Here is a 15,608-nt window from a genome sequence, read left to right as displayed (position 1 = left end):
GCTATTATGTAATAATGAAACCCCAAATCTAGAAGGACAAGGTTATGTGATGTCATGTGGTATACGATGTTCTCTTTTTTAAGATTTCTTTTTAATTCTGTATGGTGCATACTGTACATATCTATGTTTTTTTTGAACTTCATTGTAATAAAAGCTTCATTTTTTTTTTTTCTAATTTTGCATTACAGATACGGTTCAAACTAAAATAGTTTGAGCAACCACCATCTGTGTTTTTTAACAAGCCACAAATTGTGGACTGTCTGGAAGCCCTTTTTTTTTCCTTGAATGAACATGTACAGAGCATGTACATATCACAGTCTGGGGTGCTTAGAAGTGTATTGTCTAATAAAGAAAAAGGAAAAATAATGTTGAAAGGTGTCTCACTTAAGAGTATGTCCTTTTCACAGAATTTTAGACAATGACTTTGTGAAATCTCAGTGAAATGCATGTTTCAGTTTTCTTTTTTAATTTAGAAAAAAAGCAACATACAATAATGAATGTCCTCTTTTAGTGCTGAAATATTGACTGTTTTATTGACTACACCAAGAAATATACAAGCAACCTTTAAAACATTAGCAATCTATAAGCTCCCTGTAATGTCAATTCTTCTTAATTTCAAGAAGAGAAGAAAATAACTCAGTTTTTGAGTAATACTATCTAAAGAGTTGTTCTTAAACTTAATATATTCTGGTGCTCTTTTCTAGTGGAGATTATGGATTATTATGTTAGTAACACTAGCCAGCATTGGGCACTTTTTTAAGGCTTTGTACAGCACTATTTGCTGTAGTGGTTTCAGCATAATAGGAAAGATTTTGTATTATAATAACATTAACTTTCTTACCTGAGTAGTTTTACTTGTATGAGGTAATCATCACACACTTCTTAAAAAAAATCTTGTAAAAATATCATAAAATATGTTCTTCATTGCAAGATTTAAGTGTTCAGAGCTGATTTCTGTTCTCTGTTAGGCCCAGAATATGTCAGCAGAGCAGGCTTTAGAGATTTTTTTTTTTTTCTTTATGCGTATTTTTTAAGATATGTATTACATGTAGCAGGATTAGTGAATTATGAATACATTTACAGACATGGTGAAAGAAAAGGACATCAGTTACCTGTGACTATAATTTTCCATTTGTTTGAACAAATGCCTGGATGCCAGAAAGACAAAATATTGTACAGCTATCAATTTTTGCTACAAATAGCTTACATGTCAGTCTTTCATGAAAATTTTATACATCTGCATGTTACTTTTTTCACTATATATTTTTTTCTGACTGCTATGGCATAAAGATGTATGAAGTTATTGTAACTTTGTCTTATATGACACTCTGACTTTAAAGGTAGTATTTTTAGCACACTATACATTAAAACAGAAATATTTCAAATAATCACTTATGAATGGAGAAGTCAATCAGATATGTTATAAAAGGCTCTTTTCTTGCAACCCAAGGGAAGGTTCCCTAAAGTACTTCAGCTGATTATACAAAAGCTAAGCTTGCTTCTAATACAGTGATGTGCTGTATCTCAATAGCTCATTTTTTTGTATCTTTTCACAATTGTGTATTACTGCTACCATTGGACTCTGAACAGTAGAACTTCAGAGATGAAAATCACATTTCTGGAATTGTTACTAGAGGCTGTTAGAAAACATGGTGAGAAATGTGTTTTAAAGAAAAGACTGAAGAGATGAAAGTGTGTACAGAATTTGCATGTGTGGTATATTTACCTATATGATCTTTTTGTTTAGTATTCGTTTTAGGAAAACCCATACTTCTGAAATGGTGAAACTGAAGGTTTTCCTGGACACTAAGCAAATTAACATGTTCAGCTCAGGAAATATTTCTTTTTAACAAATGTCCTCAAAATATTTTGAATTTCTTCATAACACTTTATATGAAAAAAAAAAAAAAACAACAAAAAAACAAAAAGGAAGGTTTGTATGGAGAAGTAATCTCTTTTAATAGTACAGTTTATGTAGTTGTGGTAAAAAACCTCTTTTTGAGAACACAGTTTCCTTGGGTTAAGAAATAGAAAGCAGTACATGTTGAGGCAAATATACTTCAAGAATAATTCCTCCTAAATTAATTTTGATAATTGATTACGACAATTTTGAGAAGAGGTAACAAGCCTAAAATGCTAAAATTACATTAATTTTGGTAGTGTAGACTGACCACTGTAACCCAAATACCCAGAAATTTCTATACCAACTGATTGGTCAATAAATTCATTTGTGTAGGTGCTTTTTCTGTTGATAGAATTCCATTGACCTGCAATGGGACTTTGCACTGTGATGGACATCTGTGTATGGCTGCCTTTGCAAAAGGGCAATGCCTGAGGGAATACAGACAATTGGGTTCATTTGCTTTTTTGGATCATCCTTTGTTGTTGTATCAGTGACAAACCAAAGCTGATTTTGTGCCCAGAAGCTTGTTCTAGATAGTTTTGAGTTTTGGAAGTTAGGAATACATACATTTGACAAATAATGTGGCAGTGCAGTGTAAACATATAAATACAGGGCAGCTGCTGTTTTCTAATCTTTTATCTTGCTAAAAATATGTCCAGTCATGGCTCCTTGCCCTGGCACATTGGCTTGGTAAGGCACTAATCTCTTTGACAAGATGTTCTAGAAGAGTGGAGATAAACACGGTATGGAAATAGTGAAATAGTTGTAGCAGAGAACAGTGAAATGTTACAGCTAAGTTTTGGGGTTTTTAATTTATTAATTCTGACAAACATATTGCTGGTGCTCTTGCAACTGCTTGAATAAAGGTAGATTTCCCAGGCAATGTCTAGCCAAGGTTACTAGTTTGCTGGAGTATGCTTCCAAATAAATAGAGGTTCTAAATATTTGGCATGGACTTGTTAGCAAGGCGTTATTGAAATAAGGCTAATAAAAGAGGGTACCTAAAGCACACAGTTGCTGTTTTCTTTGTACTAAGAAAACTGAGTGCTAAATGCTCTACACAAAATGTAGCAAACTTGCTTCTGAAGGAAGAAGAAAATCTGTGTAATATTGCACTGAAATCAAGAAGGCTGCTTAACATGATTAAAAGCTGATGGACACAATTCCTTTAATAACTGGATAATAGTATTATCTGCTAATAGTATTATTATTCTGCTACCAGAATGACTGAGAACGTTGATACTTCCCCTTGAAGGGGAAAAGCCTTCAGGCTTTAAATTAGCCTTGAAGCACTATTGTACCTTTTCCAATGAATGCCAAAGCCCTTCTTTCCACTCCAAATTAAACTTGCAGAAAGGCTAATTTATGGATTTCTCCTGATTTCAGGAGTTTCCTCTTTGCCATTCATTCCAGGAGTCCACTCATGGCCATAGCACCTCCTGTGCTCCTCTGCAGAGCATCCAGAGAGTAGGTGCACACTAGTGGGGCTGATTCCTTCTTTTCAAGTACATTCTCTTTAAAGCTTTGATAATTGCTCACAGGATTCCCAGTGGGATAGGTACTATTCACTCTATGTTGCAGTTTTTCTTAGTTACAAGTGTAGGTGTAAGTCTTTGGGTGACCTTTAAAAGCTGTGGTTATAAAGGGGGCCTAAGTTGTAAGTGACACAAGCAATCTGAGTTTAAATTCTTACAGGTGAATGAGAAGCTGCTCTTAAGTATTCTGGATTTCACTCTGAAAACCCCTTTATCAAGCTTCGATGGATTTCATTCAGCTTTTTTTGAAGGCTGGTGGCAGGATCATATGAATTTAGAAGTAGAGCATAAATGCTTCTTGTCCTTCCTTCTTGCTAGACTTACCCACAAAGTTCACATATTTCTTGGCTAGGCTGCAGATGTGGAGCATAAATCCTGAGTCTTTCTATCAGGGCTATTAAGAAAATCAGGTTGTTTGTTCATAACATTGGATAGTTCGGGAAATAAAAATTATAGCTACTGTATGGATTTGTTTGTTGATGTATAGACTTCTTAGTTTATAATTAAGATGGATGGATGTGATGAAGATGAGGACCAATTAATGCTTAATTTGTTAACTTGTTTCCAGTATAGTCTCAATGAAATTTCCTCAGGTTGTAGCTGGAGAAACTTGTTTTCTCTTGGAATACACATTTCTGGCAGGACTAAAGCTGTATCTGTTCTCCAAAACGAAGTTGTTTTGGATATAGCTGAGAAGACTTAATTGATACTACTTACGTTCCATGAGTAAATAAATGGAGAGGTTAATTCATGTCCTGACTCCTCTGCAGTTGGCTTATTTCATGGGAATGATTGAATGTGGTAGGTCTTACAATATTTTAACATCTGCTGCACAGAGGAACTACAGATTGTAATTTTTAATTTTTTTTAAAAATATTTTCTGTATGGAAGTCCATGCACAGAATATGCATGACATTCTTTGAAAAGATACGCGTTGGTTGTAGCAATATTGCTGCTTGTTGTAATGAACTGCTCACCTTTCAGGAAAATACACTTACACTAAATTTTCAAAATAGAAAAGCAAATATTAGACAAAGTCAGCAGAGTAGTTACATTCTTTACAAAAACTTGTATAACACCAGTTGCAAGTTGCTGTGATGCCCTTTTTCATTTGTAGTTCACAGTCTTTTCACTAGAAGAACTTTGGCAAAAGTTCATTCAAACAAATGGCTGGTAGTAAGGTTCAAAGACCTCTGTAATGCTTGAAAGACATTGCTGCTTTAAGGATAACTGGTGATTTTAGGCATGCTGTAATTAGGAATCTAAATATGCTTCATAATTTTTCTGCATTATTTACTGATAATCCTTAACTGTAATGTAATGAACTTGTATGTAGCTTCTTAAAGAGATTTATACATCTTTATATATTTTTGTGGGCAATGGTTTAATGAGTTTATGTATGAGGAAAGTAAAAAGTTTAGGTAAAAACTAACTTGTCCATCATTCTGGACAAAGTCTTTGCAGCTTGGATGCATATTTTGTTAAGCTTAAAATGTATATTCCTGTGAAAATACTTAATAAATAGATATAATTTTATTATTTATTTTAAGAATTAGCTTGAATAAGTGTGTAGAAATTGTTTAATTAAGTGGTGAAAAATGGATAAGGTAAATAGTAAACTCAAACGGGAAATGCTTTGTGCTATTGATTACCCCAGGCTGATTAAGCAACATGTTCTTTTTCTTTTCTCTCATCACAGCTTGTGCTTTCCGTTATAATGGGCTCTCCTTTGTCTACCTCATCTACCTCCTGCTCATTCCTCTGTTTTCAGAACCCACAAAAACAACGATGCAAGGTAAGATGTTCATTGCTTTATTCTTCAGAACATGTGGTGGACACAGAACATGCAAAAGCCTTTGTGTAGTAGAAGGTGAACTCCTGAGCATTGTCCCCTCATTAGATTAGCTAACTTGTAATACATACTGTAAATTCCCTGACACTGTAGTTTCTCTATATGGTAGCTTCGGTGCTAAAGGACTTCCAAGCATGATGCCATTCTTGCCCCAAGGTGCAGCAGGGCTATCTGATAGTAGTATTGGGGGATCCTTTTCATGGCATTATTTCATCTGGAATACTGACATGGTTTGGGTGAAAAATGAGCTTTCAGAACATCCTCATCCTATCAGAGACTGTGCCTCAGGTCTGGATTTGTAGTTTTGATAATTAAATTTGGTCTCTGATTTTCCATCCAACTGTATTTTAGGCACTTATTTAAACATCACTTCCATTCGGACTTTATACAATGGCCTTAGTAAAAATAACTAAAAAAGCTTGCTGTCTGTCTTCTAAACAATGGTTAACAGAAGCTGATACTCTTTCTTACCTGAAGAACTCACTGTGATTTGACTGAGCAACAGATCGACACCAAACATGTAGTTTTCATTGTGCTACCTGAAGAGGGACGTAGTTTCAAATGTTTTATAGACAGGTTTCCTTCTAAACATCCATTTCTGTGTCCTGCCTGTAATCATGGCCATTGGGCCACTTCCCCTGAGAAAAGAAATACATGAGACTTTTCTTGAATTCTCTGAGGAGAGTTCTTGGAGAGCCTCAGGTTCTGGTTTAGAGGGACCCCTCATGCTGTCAGTCTTTTTTCTCTCTACTGGGAAGATGGAGAGAGGAAGCAGGAGTTTCAGAACTGACAAACTGTTCATCACTGCATGGCACATGGTGACAGTACCGATCAGGTTTTACAAGTGGAAGTACAACTTCGGTTGTACCAGTTTTTACGAGTGTTTTCCATTAACGACTAATTTGAGGAGGGAAGGAGGCAAAACTAAAGAAAACTAAAGAAAGCCCTCTTGTTTCATCTGTTTGTGCATATGATTTCTGTTAATGCAGATTTTCACCCACTATGTGTATAGGGGAAGCTGTGTAAGGAAGAGAACTTGCTGCTCCAGGTTCTAGCAGGGAAAAGCAAAGCAGAGTTACAGTTGTGTCATGGAAACCATATCCTGACCTATCCTAATTATGACAGATTACCAAAATTGTATCCTGCCACAGTGCATTTCACAGGCTAGATTCATTTAAAAGAGAATCTGCATTGAATTAGTCCATTTTACATTCTTTTTTGGTTTTTCTTTATGATTATTTGGTGTGATTATAGTAGTATCAATTGACAGAGATACCCACGGTGCTACAGAGTCTTGACACCTAAGCTAAAGGAAAAGAAGTGCAAAGGATTGCACAGGGGTAGTAGTATCGCCAAATGTTACTCACAAATGGGATATGAGTTACAAATAGAGCAAAGTCAGATTTCCAAAAATTGCTCAGAGTGAGATAGATTTGAATTATGCTAGATTTGGAGTCTTTGTGAATTGCAATTGAGTTATCTTGATAGAACTAAGGAACAAGGCAAGGAGTCAGGTGAGAATTAGGGTGCTTTTGAGATCTGGTCTGTTAGCTAAAGAGTTCAAGTATCTCACTCCTTGGTGAAGATGCCAAAGTACTACAGTACAGAAGTGGAAAAGGTCTGATTAGCATTAGTATTTCATGACTTAATTCCTACAATTATATCATGTCTCTTCACGCTCTTCTAGTTCTCCACACCATTATTCACCCAGTTTCTAGCAGTCAATCTAAGAACCTCACACATTGTCTTTTGGCGGGGATCCATACCCATTGGGTGGGCTTAGTTTATGTTGACTGTGGAGCCAGCAAAAACAGAGCTGAAAAATAAATAAAGTAAGCATAAAATGTAGGAAATCCCACTCTAGGTAAGGCTGTCAGTCTTTTTTACAGGGGTAATTATGAGGACAGTGTGAGAATAGAACATCAGTAGATGCCCAGCTGTGAGTTAGTTTGTCTTAGAAGTGCAGAAGGTGGCAGCTGAGGGGGAAGCGCTCATTGGGGAATTTGGATGCAGGTTCTCAGATAATGCGCAATTACCCTGTTGGTTTTGTGTGTTTTACTGACTTTTTTGTGCCAAGAGAAGTGATTGACAGGATAAACAGAGTGATTTTCTAGATGCCAAGAGCAACAGCAGAGAGATATCTGGATTCTCTTCGTTTATAGTCTAAGAAGGTCTGTTTGTTTAAGACTAATTCCTGTGTGATTTGATAGACAATAAATCATCTAGTTTGCATCACTGATGGCAGCAATCTTTCTTCAGAGGAAAACGCTTTCTTAGGACTTTGAATAGTTTTGCCCTACTGTGTGTGTCATATCTCCTGTATTTCATATTATGATGTATTCGTGATAATTGATTTCTTATATAAATTCAATATTTCTGACTGCAATAATTTTGACCCGCTGTCCTGTCGTATTTTTGATTGCCTGTGTATATGCGTAAGTGTATCTCTCTGGAAAGTGTTGAGGGATTTTTTTTTTTCATGTCCAGAGGATGGGAAAGAAAGGGGAAATCTAGAATTATTATAGCTACAACCAGACAATCCACCAGTAAATCAAAGAGTTGAAAGTTAAATTTTAAAAGTTTATTAAAAACAAACAAACCAACCCCCTACACAGCAAACCCCACTACGTGGCTGTATATTTTACTTTTTGTTTGTTTGTTTGTTTTCACTTTTGTTACTTAAGTAGTATTTTTGAGTCTTCCGTTTTATTCAAGTCATCATTTTTCCTGAAATCTTGCTTCCCTTAGTTAAGTCTTTTTATTCTTTTGAGTTTTCTGTTTTCCTACTACTAAGCTTTTCCTTCCTTGTCTCCCTCTGGCTCATTCAACTCCCAGGTCACAAACTCAGACCAACATTCCTATCTCTTGCATCTATTTTCCCAGTTTATCACCTTGCACTTTCCAGTTACTGAGCTTATACAACTTCTCTCCACCAAGCTCAAGGGTCTTCCAGGCGATGGGCCCCTCAGTTCCAGAAGGACAGGGAACTGCTGGAGAGAGTCCAGCACAGGACAACAAAGACGATTAAGGGAGTGGAGCATCTCCCTTTTGAGGAAAGGCTGAGGGAGCTGGGGCTCTTTAGTTTGGAGGAGATTGAGGGGTGACTTTATTAATGTTTACAAATATATAAAGGATGTGTGTCACGAGAATAGAGCCAGGCTCTTCTCGGTGACAGCCAGCGGTAGGACAAGGGGTAATAGGTTCAAACTGGAACACAAGAAGTTCCACTTAAATTTGAGAAGAAACTTCTTCTCAGTAAGGGTAACAGAGCACTGGAACAGGCTGCCCATGGGGGTTGTGGAGTCTCCTACTCTGGAGACATTCAAAACCTGCCTGGACACATTCCTGTGTAACCTCATCTAGATGTTCCTGCTCTGGCAGAAGGATTGGACTAGGTGATCTGTTGAGATCCCTTCCAATCCCTAACATTCTGTGATTCTGTGAATTAGTAAAAGGTTAGAAATGCTGGGGAAAAGATATTATACTCACTGAAATAGTTCAGGTGGTGTCTAAAGATTAATGAGTATTTTTTTCCTTTTATTTTTTTTTTCCCTCTTAAATATTTAATCCTCTTTACAAACAGAATTACTATGATAAAGTAAAATTAGTTCTTAATCATGGAGATAAGACGCAGTCTCCTGTTTCTGCATATGGTCAGTATATTTATTTTAAGATACTACCTGTCAGTTGAAAATACCTACATCTTTTGAAGTATAGGAGACATCTCCTTCAGTTAGAGCTGAAATGCTGAGTTATTTAAGATTTATCTGAATGTATCTTTGCAGAAATATTACTTCATTTTCTATAAAGCTGACTGAATAAGGGAAAATATATTTGTGAGCGTTTATGTGCAGCTGCAAATGTGCTTGGTTAACTTTCTTGTTCAGCTCTGTCTATTATTGAAATCAGTGGTGACAAAACTGACTAAGCAGCAAAACTTGCTACTCTTCATGAAACAACTGTGGAAGAAAAAAGTAATTGCCAATAGCATTTCTTGTCTACAGGAGTAGTTTAAAATGATGAGACAATTTTTTAAGGGTTGTTGATGGGAACTGCTTTTGAGGCAGATACCTCTTTGCATGTGTTTTAAAGCTGTGTGATTTTTGGCAGTGATTTTACATATGATTTATCTTTAGAATCAGCAACTGATTGGTTACCTAGTTCTCTGGAGATGACAACCAGGCAGTAAGCTGTGCAATAGCCTAGTTTGTAACGTCTTTGATTGTGAGATTGTGTATTAGTGATCTTTTTTCTTTGTGCCTAATGTCTACTGTAATTAGGTCCTTATCCTTATCCTTAACCTTATCCTTAATAAAGGTTTGTACATGCTGTTAATAAAGAAATAATAAAGCATGGCTACATACATTTGCCCTGTGTTGAGCCAATGGCTCATTTAGCAGTACTAAATAACTGTTTTATGTGGTATTGTTGTTGTGTGGGGTTTTTTTGGTCTGTAACAGACCTGAGTTTGCATTTAGTTAGTTTTGTTAACTTTCCTTTATTTGATTTCAGAGTTTCTGATTAATAGGACTCTGTAGCCAGTCACCATGTAAATAAAAACAAGAGCGAGTGGGCTGGAATAACTTAATTTGACATATATGCTAGATTTTGCTGACTCTGCTTGTATTAATGGCAAAAACTAATGGGATTGCTTCTGAACTAAGGTACTGCTCGGCATGCAAAAACTTGTACCTCTTCTGTATTGAAAAAATGAACTTGGCATAGTACTCAGATCAGTACAAATGATGTTTTAAAAATGCATAGATTGATAAACTGATGAAGCCTATCCAAATCATAATAATTGTTAATTAAGCATTATTTTGAGCGTGACTGAAACCACAGTAAAGAAAGGGAACAGTGGCATTTGTTTTGCAGATATGAAAGGGCTTGTGATTTGGAATAATCTGCACATAATTGCAACATGCAGCAGAGTTGCAGTGACAAATTTGGATCACTAAATATAGCTGAAGAGGTTTCAGGGGAGTATTGATCCAAATGAATATGGCAAAGAAATTTATACAAACATTATTTTGATTTCCTTATGTGAACAGTGCTCCTATATATACTCATGAGCTGTATAATATAATGCATCTGTTTGTTAGCAATCTTTTTACACTCAGCTGCACTAATTTTCTGGAGTTTCATGCTAACTTTGGACATCTGACTTTAGACATCTAGCTTAAATATTCAAATTATGAATTGCGTAAACCTATATAGTTACTGAATAGAAGTTGGGTTATCATGATAGCGCTCTGAGTTGACCATTTAGACCTCCAATGAGTCAAAAAATCTTGAATTAGATGCATAATTTTAGACCTCATCTACATTGGATGGTATTAAGACTTCTGAACAAAATAAGGAGCTTAAGTGAATATTGTCATGTGATATTCATGAACCAGAAAAAGATTGTTAACCTCTTAATTGTAAATTCTTACACTGAAACTTCATGGTTGAGTGGTTTGTATTAAAAAAAACGTACTTTCTATATTACTGAGTGTTCGGCTCTGAAAGAGCTTCAGTTTTAGCTTTTCAGGATTTTCTGAACATTGCTTGCGAATGAACTGCTGCCCAAAGTGTACATGAAGAAATCACTTGAAAATAACAAAAACCCCAAGCAAAACAAATTGCTGATTTAGAGATACATGTTTAAAAAAAAGGTTTAACAAAATTCCTCTCCCTCATTAGTCCTGTTAAAATTCATGTCCTGTGGATGGCAAATGTCATACTTAAGCTGCAAAGAATGAAACATTTAAATAATATAACATCCTGATGTGTTCACTAACAGTCTTTCATGTCTGCTACTATGGAATTGTGATGTTTGCAATCTTACATGTCTTTCTCTTTATCAAGAATGTGAAAAAAAATCTTAAACTTTTTTCTTTTCCTTTTAAGCCAGTTCCAATAATTTTCACAGCAGTGTTATTAAAAGAATTTGATGGAAAATACAAATCATATAGCTAATGTGGGTGCTTTCAGACGTTCTGGTTTTCTTAAATTATATATACAAAGAATTAGTTTGTGTTTTGAAAATACAGACTTTGATTTTGGAAATACTTGTTCACATAGTTTTTGTTGCCAGCTTTGAAGAGAAATTCATTTGAATGTTCATCTTCAGCTTACAAGTCTGTTACTGCTTCTTACAAGTCTAAGGACTTGTTTTTAGTTCAAGCAGTTGGACTTCATGACTGTTTTTACTTCAATCTCATAACAGTTATATCACTTACTATTAGTATATTATTTCTGGAGCATTGCAGTTGGACTACTCTAAATAGGGGATAACAGCCCACCTATTTTCACCATCTGAAAGTCCAGCCAAAATAGAGGTACCCATTTTGTGCATCTGAGGTGTATGATTGGAACCCTGCTCACCCCTGCAAGGGGTAAAAGCTGTGGCTGTTTACTGGATTTTTAATAGTATTGATGCTGCACTTCCATTCTTCAGAAGAGTTTTCTGTCATGTCTGCCAGAATGGACATTGAGAGGCTACAGACCTAGTCATGTTCTAATCTTGTTATAAATTAAAATGTATGGATTTTCTAGGCTGGGAAGGGGTGTATTTTAAAAAAAATGTTTAAAACATAAACCATATTTCAATAAAAAGTCTTCATTTTTTGGGGTGGTATAACTTGAGTTTTGACCTTTTCTCTTTAGATTTACTATATGTTTGTATACTTTCGAGATGGGTTTCATCCACCTTTTGCCTGCGTAACTGCAAAGATGATTTGTTCCTTTTTTTTTTTTTTTTTTTTTTTTTTTTTTTTTTTTTTTTTGGAAAATGATTTATTACCTGTTATCCTTAAGTGCTCGGTAGGAAATACTCTGGGCAGTAACAGAGATGCTGATTAAAGCGGGTGAGAAAACTCTTTAGGATGTCTTTGGAACTACTGAGTTGATTTGTACAACTAGTATGAAGATTTACTTATAAGTCAGAAAATGCTTTTCAGCAATTAAAAATGGGATTTCTACTGGACTGGGCATGTATTTTCCTACGGAGGCATGCCAGGCTGCTACATAGACATCCTTTGGCTCACAATACTGCACCTCAGTTAGGTTTCTCCACTTCCAACATTATAAATATTCTCTTAGGGGTGAACAATGGAGCATGTTATTTATAATCTGTCAGTCAAATCCTAAAGTACTTATTAATGGGAGTTTTAGCAATGAATGGGTGAAAAAGAAGAGATACGCTTATGTTAACCAGCTTCAGAAATCCTCTTGCTTATGAGCCAGTGAACATTTCTGTTAATGATACTGACTGCTTTCTCAGTATTTATTATCAAAACATTTTCTTATGAACTGAATTAGAAGCCTCTCCAACTAAGTGAAAGTGAACTCATAAGAAGCATTGCACTGTCAATGTGGGGTACAGAAATCTTCTATCTCATGTTGTTGCATATGATGAATAATACCTGTGCCTTTCTCACTGCCTTGCAATGCAGTTCCCAAATGGGATATTCCACTCTGAGATGGTCGAGTCCAGATCCTGGGCTGTTTTACATTTTTCGCATCCACACAAGAAATTGTAAGCAAGGAGTCTCATTAAGTGGTTGATATGATGATGTGTCACCTCTTTATCATATGAGTGCTGGCAATGCTTTTGGACCTGGGTATGGCAGAAGTTCAGCAGCATGTTGATAGAAACCCTGCACACAAAGCAAAGCCAACAGAGTAGTGGCAGTGAATGCAGAAGCCAGGAGGAGAAGAGAACTACAAATTTATTTTTACTTTCAATTACATAATTGATATGGGATTTTTTGTGTGGTTATCAATGACTGTGGGTCTTTGGAAAGATTCAAACGAAGAGAAGGGCAGAGTGCAAAAATTCTTCAGAGGGCTTTGAAACAAGTTGTTTTTCATTAGACTGGTGTGATTGTTTTTTGAGGGTTATAGAAATACTAAATTAAATGGAAAAAAAGCCATTTTAAAGGAGGCTGACACTATCACAGGTTTAAATTCAGCAAACTCTTCTCATTGTAAAACTACAATGCATTAGTTTTGTGTTATTTAAATTATTATAAAGCAATATTTCTCTTTCGGTATTGAATACCTTTTGTTGTAGAAGAAAAAATGATTTTAGGTTAATCTGGAAGCAATTTCTCTGGTTATGTTAATATTTCAAGTTGATCCCAAGCCTATCCCCTGCCCTGGTGATAGTCACCTTCAGGCTAAATATGTCATTGTTTAATTAACATTGTTTAATTTAACTCTAGCAGTGAATAAAGACCTAGAGACAAAACAAAGCTCCCTTTTCACCCTAAGTTATAGGTAAATGAAAATTTATTTAATGGAGAAGTAATTCAGAGGCACAGATAAGACTTCTCAGATTTTTTTGTTTATGGTGGCAACTCTGAAAACATTTTTTTTTTTTTTAAATTAATTTCCACTTCATTAAGCCATGTGCAACACCTAGATAATATAAATTTGGCTTTATACAGCTTATGAAGGTTACTTTCCTAGCCTGTCCTTTGTGTTCTTCTTTGTTAAAATTATGGAAAATTAGTAGATTTTCTTCCTTTCCAGGAATTATGCGCAAAATGAAACTCTTATTATTGTTATATTTGAAAGGTGAAAGTGCAGAAATGGGAATCTAATCTAGAAACAACATGGTAAATTAAGAAAGTTTGCTATAAGCTTGCAGTCCTCCCAACAAACATTACTAAAACCTGGGGAGATATTTCTGCCATGAGTTAGAGCAAGACAAGGGCAGAAAGTGTGCTGTAGACGCAGCTGTATTGTTGGTCACTGATAAGGGTATGGTCCTTGAATGTGCACACTTTCTCAAGTTCAGGATCTGATGTGGGCTTACAGTGTATATGAAAGGATTTTAAACTCGGAATGACCTTGTGGCATGTTTTTAGTTTGAATTAAATAATGAAATTATAAAAATGAATTTGACAAAATCATATGAGAACAGAAGCACCTTAGGCTGGAAGCACCTTAGGATGGAATTTGCGTCACGTAGTCCTGCAGTCCTAATACTGCTTAGTCAACCCACACATTTTGATGGAAAGAGAATGATGCTGAGTATGCCAGGAAAGCCAGACTTCAAGAATTTGTTTTCTCCTCTTTGTCTTAAAGCTTTTTTTTTTTAAGTGTTGCACATGTAAATGATTGAAAAATCATAAAATCATTTTTTTTGGAAAAGACCCTCAAGTTCATAAAGTCCACTGTTAACCTAACTCTGGCACTAAACCATGTCCCTAAGAGCCTTATCTCTACGTCTTTTAAACCCCTCCAGGGATGGTGACTCCTCTGCTTCCCTGGGCAGCCTGTTCCAATGCCTGGCAGCCCCTTCTGGGAAGAAGTTTTTCCTAATGTCCAATCTAAACCTCCCCTGGCACAACTTGAGGCCATTTCCTCTTGTCCTATCACTTGTTACTTGGGAGAAAAGTCTCACAGTTCTGTGTTGGTTTTGAAAGCAGGGATGTATACTTTTTTGTTGTTGTTGTTCATTGGCATAGTTTTATGTGCACTATTTGTGTACATATCAGCTAGAATCCACGTGTTTGAAATACAGCTCTGAATGCAGAGGAGTCTTGGTGGCAAAAATTTGTAATGGAAGTTGTTTGTTGGTTGTAAGTCTTGTCCCTTTCTCCTGCCCCCTCCTCCCCAGTGAGGGAGTGAACCATCCCTTAGGGTAGCAAAGTTGCCTTGTGCCCATTCTGCTGAGATGTCTTCATCAGGCTCTGTGAAAAGCTGTGCTATATAGAAATAAAACAGGAATAAAAATGATTGCAGTGGTATAGCTTCTTAGGTCTGGAAATCAAGAAGCTGACTGTAGAGAGGAGGGACATTGTTGAATCTACATCTGTGGTAGAGTCTTTTAGAAGTCAGAACTATGTTACAGGAAGAAGGTAAGAGTTTGATAAGATCTGGCTGGATTCAGATAATACTAGAGGAGAAAAATCAACATGGAATTCTTATGGGATGCTATAAATTAGAGGATGAATGATTCCAATAACCATACAGCCAAATCTTTCCCTAATGCAAACAACTTCTCAAACAATTATTGACTTGTGAAGAATCAGTGTTATTTTAAAATTGGTTTTGGAGGGACTAAGGACGTCAGAGAGAGTTGGTCATCACTGTTATTATGATCCAAAGTTAACAAAAAACATCTTTAAGGTTTTCTTAACCTCAAGTGCAAAGTCAGTTTAGGGAAACTAGATAGTGACTGAAGAGCTCAAGCATTTGAATGTGGTGACATTTTCTAGTTAAAAATGCAGCAACCTTTCTGGAACTCCCATCTTAAGTACTGGTGGCTTTTAGGGGTGAACTCCAGACCTAACTTGCTGACCAACCACTCCCATGAAGAACA

General features: G+C 35.9%; 1 protein-coding gene across 1 annotated transcript in view; it reads left to right on the top strand.

Moving 5' to 3' along the window:
• The window catches only part of PIEZO2 (piezo type mechanosensitive ion channel component 2), a 308,441-nt gene that overhangs the window by 46,928 nt on the left and 245,905 nt on the right, over positions 1–15,608 (top strand). The window contains exon 2 of the mRNA XM_082043960.1: positions 5,138–5,233. Coding sequence (XP_081900086.1) covers positions 5,138–5,233 — 96 coding nt within the window. The remainder of the gene's footprint in view (positions 1–5,137; positions 5,234–15,608) is intronic.

Source organism: Streptopelia decaocto (assembly GCF_964273445.1).
Source record: "Streptopelia decaocto genome assembly, chromosome: 2".
In the NCBI taxonomy this organism is placed as follows: Eukaryota; Metazoa; Chordata; class Aves; order Columbiformes; family Columbidae; genus Streptopelia; species Streptopelia decaocto.
Note: the sequence above shows the minus strand (reverse complement) of the source record. Positions and strands in the feature narration are given on the sequence as shown.